Raw genomic sequence first — 21,223 nt, 5'->3', positions numbered from 1 at the left:
CCAGGAACTGACCAACTCAGTGAGGAGCCATAGTGTGTATATGTGCACAGGCAGGGACAGAGGGGCACATGGGGGTGTGTGCCCATGAGTTACCCCCTAACCCCTGGGAAAGATGAGGCAGGGCAGGGACAGTCTCTGGGATCAGTCTCCAGATGGGTGGTTACCTCCCCTTCACTCTAAACCCTGCAGCCCTCAAATGGGGTGGGAGGGCAGGGGCCTTCCTAGGGGGGGTTTGGGAGGGGTGGGTTCCTGAATGCACCATAATCGCTGTATGAAATATTAAAAAGTCTAAAGTGAAAAACCTGATTGCAAATCCCTGTGGGGGTGGGCTCAACCCAGGGTGAGTACTGGGACCTTGGAGAATTCATACCTGGTCCCCATTGTCTAGAAGAGCACTGAGAGTGGGCCAGGGACGTGTCAGGACTATGAAAAAGGCATCTGGGGGGGGGTGCACACAATGGTGGAACATCGAGCTGAAGCAGGCAGGGCAGGCTGTCTAGAGCATAGGCTAAGGATCAAGTGGAGAGAACAGTCAGATTTACCCGAGAATATGCGGAAGCCAGAGGGTAGACTGGTGGGTGTAGAGAGGCTGTTTGTTTGAAAGACACTTGGAAGGCCCAATAAAATGAGTTGGGGAGATGAGGCAGAGAGGCCCAGTATGACCAAGACATGTCTGGCTGGGAGCATGAGAAAGGCCAGTTGGAGAGGGAATATGAGAGGAGGGTAGATTTTTAACCACTGAGTAGATAGGGGAATCCTTTTAATACATGGATCAAATTCAGGAGTAGGGCCATTGATGGAATTGGATGTTTAGATTACTGGTGTCTAGGAAGTAATGGAAACCATGGACATGTATGAGATGACCCTGGGAAGGATGCAGTGGTTTGTGAGAGGCTAGAGGTCAAGAGACACAGCCTGGGACTTGGTCTCAAGTCGAGGCTTCGATTTCCTCTGTCTTGGGAGTTCTAGCCCCTGTCCACCATCTTGGGCAAAGCCTAGGATAGACTTCCAGGCAGAATAGTTGAGGTGGGCAGGGCCAGGCCAATGCTACAGGAGATGCAAGCTTAAGTGACTGGTCACTGAAGTCTAGCGGTGGCAAGTGGCCGATGGACCTCTACTGTGTCCCTGTAAGCACTTTGGTGATAGCTTGCAGCCTTATAGTTCCATGATGGCTGCCATGTCCCCAAAGATGGGAAAGCAAGCAGGGAAAACATCACTCTCCCTACCTGACTGCTTCCTTGTAACAGGGCTGAAATTTCCACAAGCTCCTCAGCAGACTTCTTATGCCACCCTTTGGCTAGAATCAATTGACATGGCCACCTCTGGCAGCAAGGGAGGTGGGGAAAACGAAGACCTTGCAAAAGGGGACAAGATTGCCAGGCTGGACTAGAATTCACCCAACTGCTTTGGGAAGTGGTAGGGTCCCTGGTGTGGGCAGATGTTGGTTTCTGCAAAATGGAGAAATCGAGTTTAGGCCTAGGGAGGGAGGCCTCTTGTGGGATTGTAGTAAGGATGGGTTACCAATTAAATGGGGACAGGGAGTTTGCAGAGGGGCAATAAGAGTCAATTCAGAGAATCTGACAAGCTTCAGCTGGACCTGAAGAGCAACTGTCTGCCATGTGCCAGACCGAACTCGAATGCCACTTTGGGGATCCCCAGGTGAAAGGGCTGCTCCCTTTCCTCCCTCAAAGTTTGGACAACTGAGTTGTGACCCCCTCACCTGTGCCAGGTCTGAGCTGGAGGCTGGAATCACAGTAATATACAATCCCTGCCCTGCAGAAGTTAACCGAAAACAGGTAAATCATAAGATCATGTGTATGGGTGGTAGTGGGGTTTGAAATTGTGCAGGGAAAGGGTATTCTGGACCTGTGTGTGCCTGGGCCTAGAGGTGTGGAAAGGCAAGGTGTGTTTTTGCCTGTGGGAATGGGTGGTGATAGTGAAGGAAATCACTGAAACAGACCCAGAATCATGAGCCTGTCTTGGGGAGTTTGTGATATGGTCAAGTGGGGACAGCCAATAGGCAGGTAGATGTAGAGAGCCAAAGAGAGAAATTTTAGTTATCACCAACATGTAGGGCTGGGACCCCTGGGAGAGAAAAGGCTGGCATAGTCTAGTGTACTGGTTCTCAGCAGGAGATAATCTCCCCCACCCCCAGAGGGCGTCTGGCAGCGTCTGGAGACACTTTTGGTTGTGCCAACTGGTGGATGCTAGCAGGCAGAGGCCAGGGATGCAGCTAAACATCCTACAATGCTTCCTACAACAGAGAAATGTCAATAGGGCCTAAGTTGAAAAAACCCTGGTGTGGTGGACTGGTTCTCAAACTTCTGGTCTCAGGATCCCTTTACATTCTTAAGAACTGAGGACATCCAAAGAGCTTTTGCTTATGTCATGCAGCTTCTGGAAAATTCCACTGCACGTGCAAGAGAGAATGACCATGAAAAAGTATTGTTAAGAATAGTTTTGACTTTGTGAACCCCCTGAAAGGGTTTCCTGAACCGGTAGAAAGCCTAGGACCACAGTTTGAGGATCTGTGGCCTGGTGTTTTAAGGTGCCAACTCTGGAACTGGAATTCCTGAGTTCGAACCACAGCTCCACTACTTACTAGGTGGGGCAAACTGAATTAACGTTTCTGGTGCTCAGCATCCCCATTGTTGCCCATAGGCAATCTGCTGCCTAAGACTACTATTTACGTGCAATAAAACACCTAAACAGGGCCAACTATTAGTACTGCAACTCCAACAAATATACCTGGCCTGGGGCTGACTCGCCTTCAACACGTTTATCAAGAGAATAAATCTAGTTCACATAGGGAGGAGGCCCGAGGCGCTGGGTGGCGCCGTGGAAGTGGTGACCTCTTTTGCATTAGGTTTTGATGGAGGAGAAGGGAAGGGTAGTGCAATGAAAGAAGGGTATTCTGGTCAGGCTAGCAAAAACGCCGCTCCCAGGATAGGGGCCCGCTGTCCCCAGCAGAGCATGGGACCGAGAAGACCTGGAACCTTTGTGTTCTCCTGAGCGCTCCCCAATACATGTCCTCGTCCACCCCGAGGACGCCTCCCTGCACCTTCCACAGAACCGTTTGCCCAGACAACATGGCATTAGAATCCCACAAGACACCTTTGTCTTTAGTGCCCAACTGGAGGCTTTACCCCGCCTATTCGTCGCAGAGATCACCGCCCAAGGTCCCATGCCCGCCTAGCCCCTCGACGCGTCCGAGCGGCGTGTCCCTTTTCAAAATGGCAATAGTCTCCCGGCTGTTTTGGGGGGCTCTGTTTCCGTTTCCGGGACCAGAAGCCGGAAGTGGCAATTGAGGGGGCCTCTTACTATCCCCAGCTGCGGTGACTGTGAGAGGAGGGCGAACGGCCATGGCGGCGGTCGCAGAGAGTCCGGTGGCTGCGGCTGCGGCTGCGGCCGAGGACCGAGAGCCACAGCGTGAAGCGGTGCCGGGCCTGGATAGCCAGTGGCGCCAGATAGAGAACGGCGAGAATGGGCGAGGGCATCCGCTGCGGGCGGGCGAAAGCTGGTGAGGCCGAGCTGCGAACGGAGCCTCGGCTTGGGGGGATGATGGGGGCGTTGGCGACGGTGGGGGACGGGGCGGCGAAGGTCCGCAGGAGAGGTGCCTTGGGGCGGGGCCGTGGCCTGTGAGACTGAGGACAAGAGAGGCGGGGAAGTGCCTTGTCTGGGAAAGAGGCGGGGCCGGGCCTGTGTGGTGGAGCCTGCGGCCAGAGAACCAGAGGCGGTTTGTTGTGGAGAGGCGTGGGGGGGGATATTTTTTTAAAAAACATCTTTATTGGAGTATAATTGCTTTACAATGGTGTGTTAGTTTCTGCTGTATTACAAAGTGAATCAGTTATACATATACATATGTTCCCACCTCTCTTCCCTCTTGTGTCTCCCACCCTCCCTATCCCACCCCTCTAGGTGGTCACAAACCACCGAGCTGATCTCCCTGTGCTATGCGGCTGCTTCCCACTAGCTGTCTATTTTACGTTTGGTGGTGTATATATGTCCATGACACTCTCTCACTTTGTCCCAGCTTACCCTTCCCCCTCCCCGTGTCCTCAAGTCCATCCTCTAGTAGGTCTGCGTCTTTATTCCCGTCTTGCCCCTAGGTTCTTCATGACCATTTTTTTGTTTGTTTTTTAGATTCCATATATATGTGTTAGCATACGGTATTTGTTTTTCTCTTTCTGACTTAACTTCACTCTGTATGACAGACTCTAGGTCCATCCACCTCACTACAAATAACTCAGTTTCATTTCATTTTATGGCTGAGTAATAGTCCATTGTATATATGTGCCACATCTTCTTTATCCATTTATCTGTCGATAGACACTTAGGTTGTTTCCATGTCCTGGCTATTGTAAGTAGAGCTGCAGTGAACATTGGGGTGCATGTGCTTTTTTAAATTATGGCTTTCTATGGGTATATGCCCAGTAGTGGGATTGCTGGGTTGTATGGTAGTTCTATATTTAGTTTTTTAAGGACCCTCCATACAGTTCTCCATAGTGGCTGTATCAATTTACATTCGGGGGGGCGGATCTTGAGAAGAAAGGGCCACGGCGGCGGGGTCAGGCTCGCGTTGTGGAACTGAGAACCTGGGAAGGAGGCTGCCTCAGCAACAGAGCAGAGCAGCGTGGTCTGCGCGACGTAACGTAGCATTTGGGGGCGGCCCGCGGTGCTCCGCCGCCCCTGACAACGGAGGCGAGGCGGGTGATGTCAGGCGGAAGAGCGAAATCGGAGCCGAAAGGCTGGGGTGGGGAGGAGAAGTCGGAGCCTGCGTGATGGAGGGAGATAGAGACTGGGAACGAGGCTTGTGACATAGGCCGAGGGGCGTGTCCTGGGGCCGAGGAAAGACTGCAGAGGGGAGGTGGTGCCTTGTGAAGCAGAAAATGGCGCCTGCGAATGAGCAAAGTTTGTGACGCGGCGAGGTTTTTGCCTCTGGCCGAGCCCTTCTTCCCAGGACGGGAGAAAGTGCAGGTGATTGGCACGGGAGGGGCCTTCGATGTTACATTTGTTTTCTGTTTTAGTACTGCTTTGTTTTTGTAATCAGGAACAAATAGCTTTTTAAAATGTCAATGCGTATCTTGATAAATCGGCTTGTTTAATTGATTTCTTTGCTAACCAGTGCTTGAAATGTACTGTTCCTGGGTTCATTTTATTTCTCGCCGCGTTGCATCTCGTTTTTTAAGTTGTGAAATACGTAAGACCTGTAAAGATTATATGAAACGTTTACGTAGCCCAGGTTGATGGACACTATAAAAATAAACGGCCTGTGCTCTTCAAAAATTTCAAGGTCGTGAGAGACAAAGGATGAAGAACTGTTCCAGACTGAAGAAATTAACGGGATTTAACGAGTCATGATAACTAAATGCAAAGTGTGATCCTGGGTTGGATCCCGGAGCAGAAAAAATAAATTATTTAAAAATCAGTATTTTCTCATAAAATGAATTTTCTCTTTTCCTGTAAAAGATATGAACGGGGAAATTGGTAAAATTTTACTAAGGTCTGAAGATTAGCTATTAGTACTGCTCATTTCTTGCTTTTGATAATTGTATTGTGAGTATGAAAGAGAATATCTTTGTTTTTAGGAAATACATGCCGAAATATTTAGGGGTAAAGAACCATCGTGTAAGCAAGCTTACTCTGAAATCGTTGAAAGAATGGCATATATAAAAACGTATTTAAAGAAATAATTGAGCAAATGGGTAACATTTTAAATTTGGAGAATCTGGATGAAGGGCACACGGGAATTCTTTGTATTATTTTTGCGATTTTTCTGAGTCTATTTCAAAGTAAAAACTTTAAAGAATAATAAAAAATTTGTGAATTAACCACCTAGGTTAAGATTCAGACCGTTACCTTAAGAAATCCTTCTGTGCCCCTCCCAGATGAAGAGCTCCCTCCCTGCCATGGGAAGTTATTACCCTGAATTTTTAATTTCGTTAGCGTTTCCCCACCATTGTATGCATCCCTAAATAGTATTTGTGGTCTAAGCTTTCATTTTATTGAGGATATATATGAAATCAGACTGCATGCACATGGTGTGCCCTTTGCATCATGTCAGGTGGGTACTCCACATGACGTCATTGGTGACGTTAGCCTTGATCACTTGGTGAAGGTATCTGCTGGGTTTCTCCACTGTGCAGGTACTATTTTCCTCTTTCCGTACACAGTAATTCTTTTTAAAAATAATTTATGTCCGTCCTTTCCTCAAAATGTTTTAACAGTTTTCCTGTTTCATTCAATGTAAATGCTAAAATTCTTACAGTGACTTGCAGGGCTTTAGGATTGCGAGGCTGGTCCCTGGCTCTGATCTTCTCCCATGCTCTTCTGATTTCCCTCCCCCTCCCTTTCCCCGTCTGGCCATATTGGACTCTTGCTGTTCCTCGAACGCCTCAAGCATGCTCTCACCTGAGAGCCTTTAGGAGTGAGGTTTGCTCATTTTACAGAGTCCTTTAATCACAGTACTAGCGAAATATATATTCCTGTTACTGGAGAGACAAGTTGAGATTCCCCAAATCGGAAATATGGAACTGAGCAATTTGTTTTACCATTATACTATAGCTCTCCAGCAAGGCAAAACCTCAGTCCATCCTGAGAATAAACAACAATAACAGGAACATTTTTATAGCCCATTTGGAGGTGTTCAGAAGGGCGGGGGGGGACGACTTCGGTTTCTGCCCCATCCTACCTTTACAGCCTTGTGACAATACCCTTTAAAATTATCCCACCAGTACCAGGTTTCCTCTTGGGGTGTTGAAAATGTTTTGGAAGTAGATAGAGGTTGTGGTTGCACAACGCTGAATGTACTAAATGCCATTGAATTGTTCACTTTTTAAATGGTTAATTTTATGTCATGTGAATAAAAAATTATGCTCTGTCAATAAAAAAATTTATCCCATCGATGTTGGTTCAGTATTGAAGCCAGTTTATCTCTGCTTTTGTGGATAATATCATGCAGCATTTTTCCTTAGCTCCATTTTTTAATGCTTATCTAGAGCAGAGCACATCAAGATTCTTTAATTTGCTGTCTATTTTATAGGGGTTTGCTGCAGTGGTCAGGAAATTTGTGCTTATAAAGCATTTCAAAGTCATGGACTAACCCCAAATCATATACCTAATATCCATATTAATATTTGCACCTGCTATCTTTTGTCAGCTGGCAGATCTGGGTGGGGGCATTTAATTAATTTGGCCATCTAAACTGATTTAATTTCTAGGAGAAGCTTAAATTTTAAGAGAAAATTCAAATCTGTGATAGTTTAGCCTCCTTGGCAAATTGTTGAGGATGAACCATCTAAAACAATTAAATCTGGGATAGCTGAAGGAGTCTCTAGGTCTGTGCAGGGTCTGGATAGTTTCCTAATAGAGGTAAGCAAGCATGAGGTTCTCTTTGTTCAGGTTAAGGAAGGTGGGTGGCTGGGTTCAGTGTTGCAGAATCGACTGTGATGTGTGAAGGGGAAGCAACGTCTCACTGGGGCGTAAGAGACTAGCCTAGAAATGTTGAGGGTTTTCTATCAATGGAGAAGTCTGCACAGCACGGGGAACCGTTACCTTTAATGAAGACCCTAGAACTAAACCGACTGAAATTTTCACACGTTTGGTTGGCGCTTGCTGCTATAGCTCTTACACAAGGTAAATATGCTTTGGCCACTGGATCTAATGAAAGACTGAAATAAACAATAGACCTCTGACAATTCCCCTGTAATTGAGTCGGCACCCCTAGTACCTGTTCAGACTTTTTGTAAACCAAAAAGGGAAAGGGGTTTGTGAGTCTAGCGTCCTGAAGGGGGGATCTTTTGGTAGACAGTTACTGTACTAGTCTTTGTTGCTTGAACATGAGTATGCTTTTTAGCTTGAAAAGTGTGCAGTTATTGAAAGATACTTATATTAGTATATCTAATTATATATAATTAACAATAACCAATCTAGGGAGGTAAATTTTCTTTTGGGTTTGTCATTTTTAAAAATATCAAGTTTGAAAAATGAAAGCTTTTCTGAAATTTTCAAGTTAATTAAAATTGGGGGAATTTTGGATAAACCTAATGATGCTATTGTCATTCCTTTTATAGGGCAAAGGAGTAGATCTTTGTGGTATCTCCCAGAGATAGTTTAGACAGAAAAGAACATCTTAACAGTGTTGTTATTCTGACTTTGGCCTGGATTTGTGAAAGACAAAGGAAGTGTAGTTGTTTTTTAACAAGATATAAATTGAAGTAAAGACAAGAAATATTTATAGTCAACCTCGTAAAACACAGTGATAAATAACAAAGATTATTAGGAGCTTAACTTTTTTTTAAAGCAAGAATTCTTTTTAAAAAATGAGCTAAGGAGGTGTCAGATGGTACCAAGAGTTAACAGTAATTTGGTGACAGAAAAAGGAACTTCCAATCTGGGCATAAATTAATGTAGTCATTTTACAGAAAAAGGCCCAAATTCTAATTTTTCTCCTTTGGTACATTATTCATGTAACAGTTTACAGAAAGGATTTATTTATATGCCTGCCTTCTTATTTATGTATGTAGGCTTACACAGATATATAAATAATAAATTTAGAACAATTTAATAGCACATTTACCATCTGAATAAGCTAACAACCTTTTAATAAAACAAGTAGGAAACCATCTCTTAGTTTATATCCATATTTCCATTTCTCTGTAATTATTATACCTAGTGTAATGATTAACCAGAATAATCAATATTTTCTCCAGACACGAGAAATCTAGAGGACAGACAATATTTTTAGTAATTTCTTTCTGTAAGCACATATTTCATATCATTTTAACAAATTTGAGGAAACACAAACATAAGTGACTTTAGGAAGATCCATTTTAATTCTGTATACTAGCAACAAGAAATTATAAAGTTAAAATTTAAAAGATACCATTTACAGTAGCAACCCAAAAAAATTGAAGTGTAGGAGTAAATGTAACAATGTGGGTGCTTTTTCATTAGACAATGATAACTCTGTCATGACTGCCACCTGAGCCGACAGATTATGAGCCATCCCAATTCAGAGATGTTAAAAGAAGTTTTTGTGTATTTGAATTGAAAAACCATGGTAGTGATACTTCGTGAAAATTTATGTAAAACTTCAGTCTTCTATGACAGCTTTAGAAATCCAGGTTGTAGCCAGGTCTGGGGATTTTGCTTACCACTCTAAAAAGTGATTTTAATGTTAATCTTCCTTAAAAATCTGCTTTTAAAAAAATCCACTGAGCTGTGGCTCCTTTTGCTTCGAAGGTCCCATTAACAATAAACTAGCTTTACTGAGTAAATTAACCTCATAGACCATCAATACAGGCAATTAAAACCTTGAAGGGGAGGTGAAGGTGCAAGTGACAGAGGGTAAGGTCCGTGATGGGAAGTGTCTGTGGCTTGAGCCATCGGGGTGGGGAGGGTGTGTGTCCCTGGCATGAATGAAGTACGGGGTCTGTGGGGGTCACTGCAACCCCCTAAATAAATAACTGAATAAAAAACAACCCACAGAAAAGTTTGCCTATTTGGGCAACATGTGACTATTCCAGGGTTTTTATATCTCTCCATCCCCCTACCTTTCTGATCCTTTTAAACAAAAAGAAAAGTTGCCATTTTAAGGAATCCAATTTATAGAGTTAAATCGCTGGAAAACTGTTACGTATTTTTCATCAGTTTTGTAATTTTTAAAAAGAGTTTATTTGAGGCTGTTAAATACATGGGACAGCCTTTTATGTGTCAAAAATTCAATAGCAGAGACTTCCCTGGCGGTCCAGTGATTAAGACTCCACACTTCCACTGCAGCGGGCAAGGTTCGATCCCTGGTCTGGGAACTAAGATCTTGCATGCCACGGGTGGGCGCAGCCAAAAAAAAAAAAGAAAAAATATTCCATAGCAGAGCAGTTTGTGTTGGGGTTGGAGGGGGGAACGAGGATTATATGTACATGAACTTTTTTGTCTAAGCTCTGGGATCGGAACAGTAACAGCTAATGTTCATTTAGCACTTATTATATGTCAAGTATTTTGCAGACTTCAGAATTTCTCATGACATTTTACAAAGGCAGATTTCAACAGTCCTAAATGTTTATCCTAGTAGTGCATATAAAAGTCTCCTTTAAAAGAGAACAGGTCAAACTGCACTTAAAGGTGGTTCAGGTGGTAAATTTTATATGTTTTTCACCACAGTTTTACACAAAGAGTGAGCTAGTCACCATACACTTAGAAATTTACTCTAAAGCCAAAATAAATCCTAAATAAAAATTATTTTAAAGATGACAGTATACAATTTTTGAAGGAAAACTTTATGATTCTTTTAGCAGTTGAAATTCTTTTTGATTTCTGAGCGGGTTTTCAGAATTTAACAATCCATTTTTTAGCTGAAGATTTTTGTATCCTTTACAAACACTGCACATTTAACAAATGGCTGAAGTCTTACAACATTAGCTGCAAATAACAGTTATTTTGAACCTAATTTGACTGTGTTACCCCACAGACTAATACAAGTGAATGATTGTTTATTCCATAATAAAATCTCTCTTGTTTTCTGGCACCATGGGTATGGGTATGGGTTGTTTCTTTTTTCTTTTCTTTTTTTTTTTTTTGCCGTTATTGAGCACACTTTATGTTTTTAATCAAATCTCTTTTAGTATCCTAAGAAGTTAAGCATTCTATCCGAACCTGGATTTCACTGAATACATTTTGCTTCTAATTTATTTTTATATGATGCTGAAATTTTTTTTTTAAATGTTGAATTCTGGGAAGAATTTCTTTCTTTAATCGGAAATATCGTTGGTGTGTAGTGCTGTATTAATTTCAGGTGTTCATGAAACTTGTCATCTTGACTTGTAACGTGTTGATACTTTTAGTCTAATAACCGTGTGAAGTGGTACCACTAACCCCCAGATAGCCGTGTGACACCCTGTCACCTGTCTGGTCCAGGTTCCTCGTGGAGCAGCAGTGGTACAAGCAGTGGGAAGTATACGTGCAGGGAGGAGACCAGGACCCCAGCACCTTCCCTGGTTGCATCAACAATGCTGAGCTCTTTGAAGGTACCAGGCTTCTGCCTCCCCACATCAGCCTAGCCTGGACTTCTTGTCGTCTTTTGTCCCAGCAAATGATCATGAGCCCCTTTTCTGTGCTAGGTCATTGGTGAGATGGCCAGAGTGACTCATCACTTTCCTTCCCTGATTGTTCCTCTGCCACCTCCCCCCGCCCTCCTGCAGACCAGGTAAACTGGCACCTCAAGAAGGGACTGGTGGAAGGTGAGGACTATGTGCTGCTCCCAGCGGCTGCTTGGCATTACCTGGTCAACTGGTATGGTCTAGAGCATGGCCAGCCTCCCATTGAACGCAAGGTATAGTGGGTGGGGAGGGTGCTGGGGGGTGGCTTTTATAGGGGGGAGTGTAGGAGGAAGGCCTCATAGGCCCAGGATGAGTCCAGACCTGTGTGTTCACGTATGCTGTATCCATACACCTGGGTCTGCCCTCTCCTCCTCTTCCAGGTCATTAGACGGTATCTTGCTGTGTCCCCTGCATTTGCTCGCCTGTGCGTGCTCCCCTCACGGAGCCTCGTACATGTGTCTATGCCATGTGTGTTTGTCTGTGTGGATGTTCCTCTGATCTCAAAGGTTGTCGTTCCTGTGTCCATATGTGTGTTGGGTGGGTACACCTGTGTGTGCATCCTTCCCTCCTTCCAGGTCGTGGAGCTGTCCAGCATCCAGAAGGTTGAAGTGTACCCAGTAGAACTGCTGCTCATCCAGCACAGTGATATGGACACAGCTCACACTGCTCAATTCAGCCACACAGATTCTGTTGGTGAGTCTAAGGGTCGCGGAATGAGTTGGCATTCCCAGCCATGGTCACAGCTCAGTGACCTAAGGAGTCTGATGCCAAGATGGGTGGATCCTCCAGGGTCCCAGGAAGACCTTGAATGTGCTCCATCACCCTCCACAGACCTAGTTCTGCGCACCGCTCAAGAGCAGTTTCTGGTGAGCCCCCAGGAAGAGACACGGCTGTGGATCAAGAACGCGGAGGGCTCTTTTGAGAGGTTGTGCAACACACGTGTCACAGTGCTTGACGCTGCTCTCAAGACTGGGCAGGTAAGGGTGGGGAGGGCTTCTTGGCCCACCACCCGTGCTCAGGTTGGGGGAAGTGAGGGCTAGGTGTCCGTGGGCCCTCCATGAATGCCTTTCCTGATCTTTACTCCTCTCCCTCCAACCCAGGTGGTCATCATGGAGACCCGAAACAAGGATGGCACTTGGCCCAGCGCACAGCTGCCCGCCATGTGAGCCCTTGGGGTTTCCAGTCCAGAGTGGGATCCCACAGTAGGCAGAACAACTGAGCCCAAGAGCACATTCCACCCACAAGTAGTAGGTCCTCCGCTGATAAGAGTTTCTCATCCGTCCCAGGAGCAGCGCGTCGGAGGAGGATGAGGACTTCCAGGGCCAGCCGGGCATCTGTGGTCTCACCAATCTGGGCAACACGTGCTTCATGAACTCGGCCCTGCAGGTTGAGCCATTAGGTCTAGGTCTGGCACTGTGCAGGGATGGATTTGAGCGTTGGAGATTGGGGACAGAGCTAGGGGGGGTACTGCAGGGCAAGGGATCATGTTGGAAGCTGGGGCCCCACAGTTTGGCTCGACATGCCCACGTTACTTTCTGGAACGTTAACGCCGCTTCCTTCCACTTGCTCCCTGCTCTCCCTTGTCTTCTCTCCTTCGTCACCACATTCTTCCTTCTCCTGAAATGCTGCTCTCTTCTCTCCCCTACTCCCCTGCCCCTTCTCTTTCTTTCCCCTTCCTCCTTCCTCCTATCTCCCTTTCCTCTGTCCCCACCTTGGTTACCTCTCTCTCCTCTTCATGCACCTGGCCCCTGCCTTCTGCAGTGCCTCAGCAACGTGCCACAGCTCACCAACTACTTCCTCAAAAACCGCTACCTGGAGGAGCTCAACTTCTGCAACCCGCTGGGCATGAAGGGGGAGATCGCAGAGGCCTATGCGGACCTGGTGAAGCAGGCGTGGTCCGGCCACCACCGCTCCATCGTGCCCCATGTGTTCAAGGTGTGGCTCAGCCCTGGCAGGCTCCTCTGCGCCCCCATCCCCCAACTCCCTCACGCTCTGATGGCCCTGCCCATTTTCTCAGACCAAGGTCGGCCACTTTGCATCCCAGTTTCTGGGCTACCAGCAGCATGACTCACAGGAGCTGCTGTCATTCCTCCTGGATGGGCTTCACGAGGACCTCAATCGTGTTAAGAAGAAGGAATATGTGGAACTGTGCGATGCTGCTGGGAGGCCAGATCAGGTGGGTGCTCCTGGAAGACCCACATCCTGAGAGCCTCATTAAAACCACTAGGGCCCCTGCCTCAGGAATTTTCTGGCCTCCCTGGAGTATCCCGCACACCACCATTTTCTGTCAAGCTCCTCTTCCCTGACCTCAGTCCCAGCCTTGGCTCCAACGCCACATCTGCCCTCACACCCAACCCAGAGTTAACCCCCACCTGGTCTCCTGCCCCAAATAACCCCCAGCCCCGACAGTGAACGCAGTCTCCAGATAGCCCTCGCTGTAACTCTGCCTCTGGACTTTACTGGTGGCCCTAACCTTAACTTTAATCCCATGCGCATCTACCCCACACCATGGTTTGCCCGGGCCCCGGGCAAGCCTCACCACCCACCACGACACTCAACAGGAGGTTGCTCAGGAGGCCTGGCAGAACCACAAACGGCGGAACGATTCTGTCATCGTGGACACTTTCCATGGCCTCTTCAAGTCCACGGTGGTGTGCCCTGATTGTGGCAACGTGTCTGTGACCTTCGACCCCTTCTGCTACCTCAGTGTCCCACTGCCTATGACCCACAAGAGGGTCATGGAGGTCTTCTTTGTCTCCATGGACCCCCGCCGCAAGCCAGAGCAGGTATGGGGGGAATGGGGACAGGGGCCGTAATGAGGGACATGTAGTCAGAGTTTGTTTGATTATTCTGCCGTACTGCAGGTTTCCTTCTCTAACTCACCACACACCCTTCTGCTCTTTTGTGGATACCGTTCCTCCCTCAGCACCGGCTCGTGGTCCCCAAGAAAGGAAAGATCTCGGATCTCTGTGTGGCTCTGGCCAAACACACTGGTGTCTCGCCAGAAAGGGTGAGGCTCTGCAGATAGAAGGAGGGTGGGATTCAGGGGCAGGGGGGCAGAGAGAGGCAGAAGGGCCTGGGGGAGACCTGGCAGACTGACCGGTCCCCTCTCCACATCCCATTCTCAGATGATGGTGGCCGATGTCTTCAGTCACCGCTTCTATAAGATCTACCAGCTGGAGGAGTCTCTGAGCAGCATCTTGGACCGAGATGATATCTTCATGTGAGTGAGCGGACCAGGGGAGATGAAGGCTTCTCAGGAACCTCCTCCGTTAACCACCTTCCCTCTCCCTTCCTCGTCCTGATTCGCAGGGCACCTGTGTGGCTCGGGGCTTCGGCCATGTGCCTTAGTGGGGCAGAGGGCTAGGGGCTGTCAGTGAGTGGGGCAACACATCCTTATACAGGGCGTCCTTGGGTGTTTTCCTCCTTGTTATGTGAGGGAGGCTCCTGTTCCTTTATTTTATTCAGCACTTAACTAGTACCTCGTATGTACCCGATGCTGATCTGCACTCCTTACTCACATTGCGGGCCTCAATAACCAAGTGATTTTTGAAATGGGGAACACTAAGGTGCTTTCTGAATGTAAGAACATTCAGAGCAAGTTTGAAATCTTCGGGTAACTAAAACAGAAGGTGCTTTATGAGTAGAAAAGTTTTTGTAAACCAAGCAGTTTAGTTTTCCAGAAGGAAAATGGTTTTAGATCCCTGTGTCACAGAAAATTTTTGTTAACTGCCTCAGTGCTCTGATAACACCGAAATACTTCATCTAACATCACATAAACAAAGGGCTGTGTAAATCATCCAACAGTTTGTAAAATACAGAACCCTAGGTGACTCTTTGGAACCTTTTAAAAATATTTTCAGGCTGTGAGTGGTGAGTGGCTGGAGCAACTTGGATAGAGTCCTCGAATCCCTCTTGGGTGTCCTGATCAGGCGTGACCTGATGTCCATCCCCCACAGATACGAGGTGTCAGGCAGGGCTGCTATTGGCGAGAACTCCAGAGAGGACGTTGTGCTTCCTATCTACCTGCGAGAGCGCACCCCAGCCCGGGACTACAACAATTCTTACTATGGCCTGATGCTCTTTGGGCACCCGCTCCTGGTGTCGGTGCCCCGGGACCGGCTCTCCTGGGACGCCCTGTATCACATCCTGCTGTACCGCCTCTCGTGAGTCTGCCCTTTGGGGTCAGGCAGGGAGGTGGGGTCAGAACTCAGACCCAGGTGTCTAACTGCTTAGTTGCCACCTCTTGTCTGCATCCAGAAGACAGCTCAAACTTAACATGGCCAGAGAGGAACTTGTAGGCTTTTTTCTTTCTCTAAATTTCTGACTTTGCTACCACTTCTCCTAGGTGCTGGGGATACACAGAGGTGAACAAGACAGACAAAATACAGACTTCATCTTGTACTTAATTGTCTCTTCCTTGGAGAGGCTTGGTTGTTTGTGTTTTTACTGATAGATTTTCTATTTTTAATAACTATTTATTTGTTTGTTTTTATTTTTGGCTGCGTTGGGTCATCTTTGCTGTGTGTGGGCTTTCTCTAGTTGTGGCGAGCGGGGTCTACTCTTCGTTGCGGTGCACGGGCTTCTCATTGCAGTGGCTTCTCTTGTTGCGGAGCACGGACTCTAGGCGCGTGGGCTTCAGTAGTTGTGGCACATGGGCTTAGCTGCTCTGCGGCATGTGGGATCTTCCCGGACCAGGGCTCGAACCCGTGTCCCCTGCATTGGCAGGCGGATTCTTAACCACTGCGCCACCGGGGAAGCCCGTGATGGATTTTCATCGTGCTTAAAATCCAGAGTCCTTACCAAGGCAAACAATAGTGTGCTATCTGGCTTCACCTCTCTCTCATGTTGCACTTACAAGTGCTCCTCAGAGGCCTTCCCTGGTGGAAATTTACAGCTGATCGTGTGCCTGTTTACCAGTGGCTTATCATACTTAAGATCCACGCTCCTTAACTGTGGCGCAAAAGATCCTACGTTGTCAGGCCGCCTCTTCCTGTGTCCCTCTGGCATCTCCTGAGACCTTCCAGGCTCCTCCTTAAGAACTGTTTGTGCGTGGGTTTACCAGTGGCTTCCCATCATAAGCAAAGTAGGATTCTGGGCTCTGTCCTCCCTGCCCTCGGGTCCCTCCTTGAGAGTCTCCTCTGCTCTGTTGGCAGACGCTATGTGACCAGACCCAGCTCGGATGACGAGGATGATGGGGATGAGAAAGGTGAGGAGGAGAAAGGAGAGAGGATCGGCAAGGATGAGGGTCTGTACAAGCAGTCCCATGTCCTGAGGGAGGGTCAGGGGGTCTGGTAGGGGGGTCGGTCTGGCCCACACAGGGTCCACATGGATGTGTATTGCAGCTCAACCCCCTGGGGCTCACACATTCCCACCTCTTGACATCCTCTCCTGTCCCAGCAGACCTGGAGGATAAGGACAACCTCCCTAAGCCTGGACATGTGGCTGGGGGCAGCTCCCAAGACCCTGGGCCGGAGCAGGCTGGGCCCAGCTCTGGAGTCGCAGGCGGGAGCCGGGCCCCTGTGGACAACTCCCCTGGACCATCTCACTGGCCCCAGAGAGCACGGCGCAAGCACCTCTTCACCCTGCAGACAGTGAATTCCAATGGGACCAGCGACCGCTCGACCTTCAACGAGGATACCCATGGTGTCTCCTTCAGCTGTGAGCCAGGGTTGGGGAGGTGGGAGGGGGGTTTCCTTGGCAGCAGGGCCCATGACCACCTCCCCTCGCCCCCAGCCCAGCCGTACATTGCCATCGACTGGGAGCCAGAGATGAAGAAGCGTTACTATGACGAGGTGGAAGCTGAGGTAAACGAGATCCTGGGGCTGGGAGGCACTTTCACCTTGCGCCACACACACCCTCCCCCACCTCCGTCAAGCCGTGGCCGCAGAGCTCCCAGGGTCTCGGATTCCTAGCTTCAAAGTCTGTGCTCTTAACCACTGGGCGTGCGTCTTCCACCCCCACTCCTTTTTATCCCCCCCCGCCCACCCCCGTCCTCATACCTGGCTGTCCATTCCCCTGACCTAGGGCTACGTGAAACATGACTGTGTTGGGTATGTGCTGAAGAAGGCTCCGGTGCGGCTGCAGGAGTGCATCGAGCTCTTCACCACCATTGAGACCCTGGAGAAGGAAAACCCCTGGTGAGGGACCAGAACAGGGCCTCTGGGGGTGCAGTTGGGTGGGACCACCTCCCCCAGTCCGTCACCACCAAATACACCTCCTTCCCCCTGCCCCTCACTCGAAGCCTTCCTGCCACTCTGGCCACCAACACCCCAAGGCTGTTCCTACCTCAGAGCCTTTGCCTGGGCTGTGCCTTCTCCCAGAGTCGTTCTTCCTCTAGTTATCTACAGGATTTGACTTCCATTTTGCTCAGGTCTCTGAGCAAATGTCACCTCATCAGAGAGACTTTCTCTTACTCTTCTGTTAAAAGCCGCTCCTCCCCCAGCCATCAGCTCCCTCCGTTCCCTCTTTCTAGCTCTGTGACGCCACTTGATGTCACATCCTAGATCCCCCTTTGCATTGTTTTTTTGTCTTTTCTGTTAGAGTGAACCCCTTAAGGGGGAAGACTTTTAAGTTCACTGTGTGTCTCTTCTCACTGATTATAATGGTGTGGGCTGTGCAGTAGATACTCGTTAGATCCTTGCAGAATAAACAAAACAGAAAAAGAGAACCAAAAAAGACAAAACCAGTCTCAAAAATAAGAGCGGCATCTCCATGGAGCAGAAAGGGAATAGAAATACCTTTGTATTTGTAGTGCCAAAGGACTCAACAGTAGACCCTCAGTAAATACCTGGCGAGTGAGTCAGTGAATAAAATAGAAGAGAGAAAACTGGAGTGAGAGAGGCAGGCTCTAAAAGAAGACTAGTGTCTCACAGACCGGAAGCCAAACAAAAACACACGCCAGTACAAAAGTGTATACAGTGGGGAGTTGGTAAGTACTTGGCAGGATTTTAACGCGTCAAGAGAGCAAACTAGAGTAACAGGCAGGCTAGGAATAAGAGCAGCATCTCTGGACGATACGTGGCCCATGAAGGCCGCACAGCACAAAGAGCATGCGGTAGGTGCTCAGAAAGTGTCTGTGTCCCGACTCGGGCTCCATCTCTAGGTACTGCCCCAATTGCAAGCAGCACCAGCTCGCCACCAAGAAACTGGACCTGTGGATGCTGCCGGAGACGCTCATCATCCACCTGAAGCGCTTTTCCTACACCAAGTTCTCCCGCGAGAAGCTGGATACCCTTGTGGAGTTTCCTATCCGGTCCGGGGCCCGGGGAAGCTGGCTGTGGGGGGAAGGCAGGCAATGGGGAAGGGGGCGCCAGCAGTGTTAACCCTCTCCCCACCCACAGGGACCTGGACTTCTCCAAGTTTGTCATCAAGCCGCAAAACGAGTCGGCCCCAGAGCTGTACAAATATGATCTCATCGCGGTTTCCAACCATTACGGGGGCCTGCGGGATGGACACTGTATGTGCCAGGCCGTGCCAGGGCCGTGTGCTGGGGGATCAGGATGTCCCCAGTGGGTGTCCCCAGATGTGTGAACGGGTGGCGAGGTTATCAGGGTGGGAAGAGTGAGAGAGCGAACGTGGACACCTCTTAGGGGCAGGAGGGTGGGTGAGGACAGCTTCCCCTCTCTTATAGACACGACATTTGCCTGCAACAAGGACAGCGGTCAGTGGCACTACTTCGATGACAACAGCGTCTCACCTGTGACTGAGAATCAGATTGAGGTGTGATTTCCATCCTCCTTTCTCCCGACACCCTCCTCCCCAATCCACACTGACTCCTGTCCTCTCCTCGCAGTCCAAGGCAGCCTATGTTCTCTTCTACCAACGCCAGGATGTGGCACGTCGCCTGCAACCCCAGCCCAGCTTATCTGACCCCCCAGCGTCGCCAGCCTGTGGTACCCCAGCCAACTCTTGAGTTCATGGATATAAACTGAGGGGCTCTGGCCCTGCCACAGGGAAGGAAGCCATCTCTGCTCTCTTCCTTCCTGGTTCCACCCCTGTCCTCTTACCTGTGTTAGGTGTCCCATGCCACATGCCACAGGCTTAGTCGTGGCTACTGTTCTCCTGTGCTGCTATATTGCTTTCTCCTGGGGAAGAAGAGGTCATGTCTCCTTCCAGCAGTGTGTTGCCTACCTGTGTTTGCCCCTTAGAGCATTAACTCTCCCTTCTATTCTCTATTTATGGTTGTCCCCTTCCCTCTTGTCCTCAACCTGGGTGAACTGAGGGGGAGGTGGTGGGGTGCACCTGAACACAGAGTGTATTTTCTTATTGAGACTCTGTACTTTCCACTGTGTACATATAAACGTGCCAGTGTGTTCCTTGGCAGTGTGGGGTTTTTTCTTTGAACATACTTACCAAGCACCAGTTTTATGCCTGTGTGCTTACTGAATGCCAGGTGTGTGATGGCTGCTGCTCTGAGTGCACCATCTGTGTGCCAGGTACTATTCTAAGTGCTTCTGAAGCACCATCTGCACACCAGACACGATTCTTAGCACCAACTGCATGCCCAGTGCTTTCCAAAGCATTTTGGAAATATTGACTCATAATCCTCACAACAGTCTCACGCAGGAGTTGTCATCGCCAATTTCAGATGGGGAAACAGATACAGAGGTCAAGTAATTGCTCGAGTTAGGTCCAGAGGTCAGTACACCTTATCAGTTACACTGCAGTAGTCCCGGAGGGGACGTTTGACCTCCCTGGACCTAGGATGGAAATCTTTGTGGACATGACCTGCACTACCGGTGATGTGGGAAAGGTGTGGCTGGAACAGACAGGCATCCGTGTGGGCAAATGGGTGGCCCAGAGATACTAACCAGACCACGTCGTAGGCCCCCAGTAGTGTCCTCTGAGGAGTGGGTACGTCTGGCCCAAGCCAGCCGAACTGACAGGACAGATGTGCTGTGTTTGTGTCGCCGCTATGCTTAGCCTCCCACCATGACTGCAGCTCCTCCACCAGGCAGGGTCCCTTCAGCCTCATGCCACAGAAGAGTGAGGTGGTACACCTAGCACAGAATGGGTGCAGCATAGTGTGTCTGAGCATAAGATGCCACCTAAGCACTGCACAGCCCCCACCTGAGCCCTCCCGTAGGCACCAGCTCTCACCTCTGAGAAACAGGGCTCCTGTGGGGACGACCTTGGGGCAGCGTGGAGTGGACAGATGCGCAGTATCCGGACGTAGACAAGCGCCCCAACCCTTCACACTGAGGAAAGGAATCCTGATCAGGACGGCTGAGAGACTATTCCCACGGGAAGGGCCTCCTCATTTCCCTCAGCCTGCTGCCTTTGCACTGCACCTGGCAGGCTCCCCCCACCCCCACCTCCAGCTTTATCACCCACAAATCTCCGGTCGTGCTGTTGACACAGGCAAGAATCGAGGTAGTTGCTGTGAGGAGCTCAGCTCAAACGGACTTAAGCGAAAAGCACAGAAATACTAGTTAAAGGTATGACTGGATCCAGGAACTCATGAGCTGTTGTTTAATCCTCACGAAGACTATACGGTTTAAGCACTATTACCCCATTTTGCAGATGAGGAAGCAGGCGTAAAGAGCTGGTTCAAAATAAGACTTCATTAGCTATGAGTAATCAATCAGTCCTGGACAAAAATCCACCTACAATGAATTCACTCAAAATAACTTCCCGGGTTTAACCAAAGACTTTTCGAAAGGACAACATGCCTAAGAATCAGGAGAAGTAAGAGGCAACAGACGCAATTACACAGAGACATCTCATATTAGACTCCTCAGACATCAATGTAAAACAGTTATGCTTACCCTGGCCATGGAGATAGAGATGATTACATATGAACAAGAAATTTAAAACTTTTAAAAATGAAAATGAGAAAGAACCAAGCAGAAGTGATAGATCTGAGATAGATAATAACAAAGTTTGAGAAGTCGATGGATGAGTTTAGCAACACATCAGACACAGCCAAGGAGGGACTCTGAATTGGATATAGTTTAAAGTGTACTGAGTAATGCACTTCTAGAAGATTTTAAGTTAGACTAATACTACATTTCGATAAATTAAGGGTATAAAAACTAAAGAATAGAAAAAGTATAAATTTCAAACAAGAGGAAGGGAAATAGATGAATAATCAAAAAGAAGGCAAGAAGAAAGGAACATGGAAC

At 48.3% G+C, this 21,223-nt stretch overlaps 1 protein-coding gene across 1 annotated transcript; it reads left to right on the top strand.

Annotated features, from left to right (window-relative positions):
• The first annotated feature begins 3,296 nt into the window (after positions 1-3,296).
• On the top strand, positions 3,297-19,421 carry USP11 (ubiquitin specific peptidase 11). Its single transcript, XM_067024129.1, is given in 22 exon segments — positions 3,297-3,520; positions 10,915-11,024; positions 11,199-11,329; positions 11,672-11,789; positions 11,928-12,073; positions 12,197-12,258; positions 12,383-12,482; positions 12,858-13,031; positions 13,114-13,272; positions 13,658-13,882; positions 14,023-14,106; positions 14,225-14,319; positions 15,056-15,262; positions 16,253-16,305; positions 16,500-16,742; positions 16,833-16,903; positions 17,124-17,236; positions 18,202-18,351; positions 18,440-18,555; positions 18,730-18,818; positions 18,892-18,999; positions 19,001-19,421. Coding segments are annotated over 22 exon segments (2,742 nt in total). The 5' UTR covers positions 3,297-3,362; the 3' UTR covers positions 19,031-19,421.
• The last annotated feature ends 1,802 nt before the right edge of the window (positions 19,422-21,223 follow it).

Source organism: Kogia breviceps, chromosome X (genome assembly GCF_026419965.1).
Source record: "Kogia breviceps isolate mKogBre1 chromosome X, mKogBre1 haplotype 1, whole genome shotgun sequence".
Taxonomy (NCBI): Eukaryota; Metazoa; Chordata; class Mammalia; order Artiodactyla; family Physeteridae; genus Kogia; species Kogia breviceps.
This window is presented reverse-complemented; position numbering and strand designations above follow the sequence as displayed.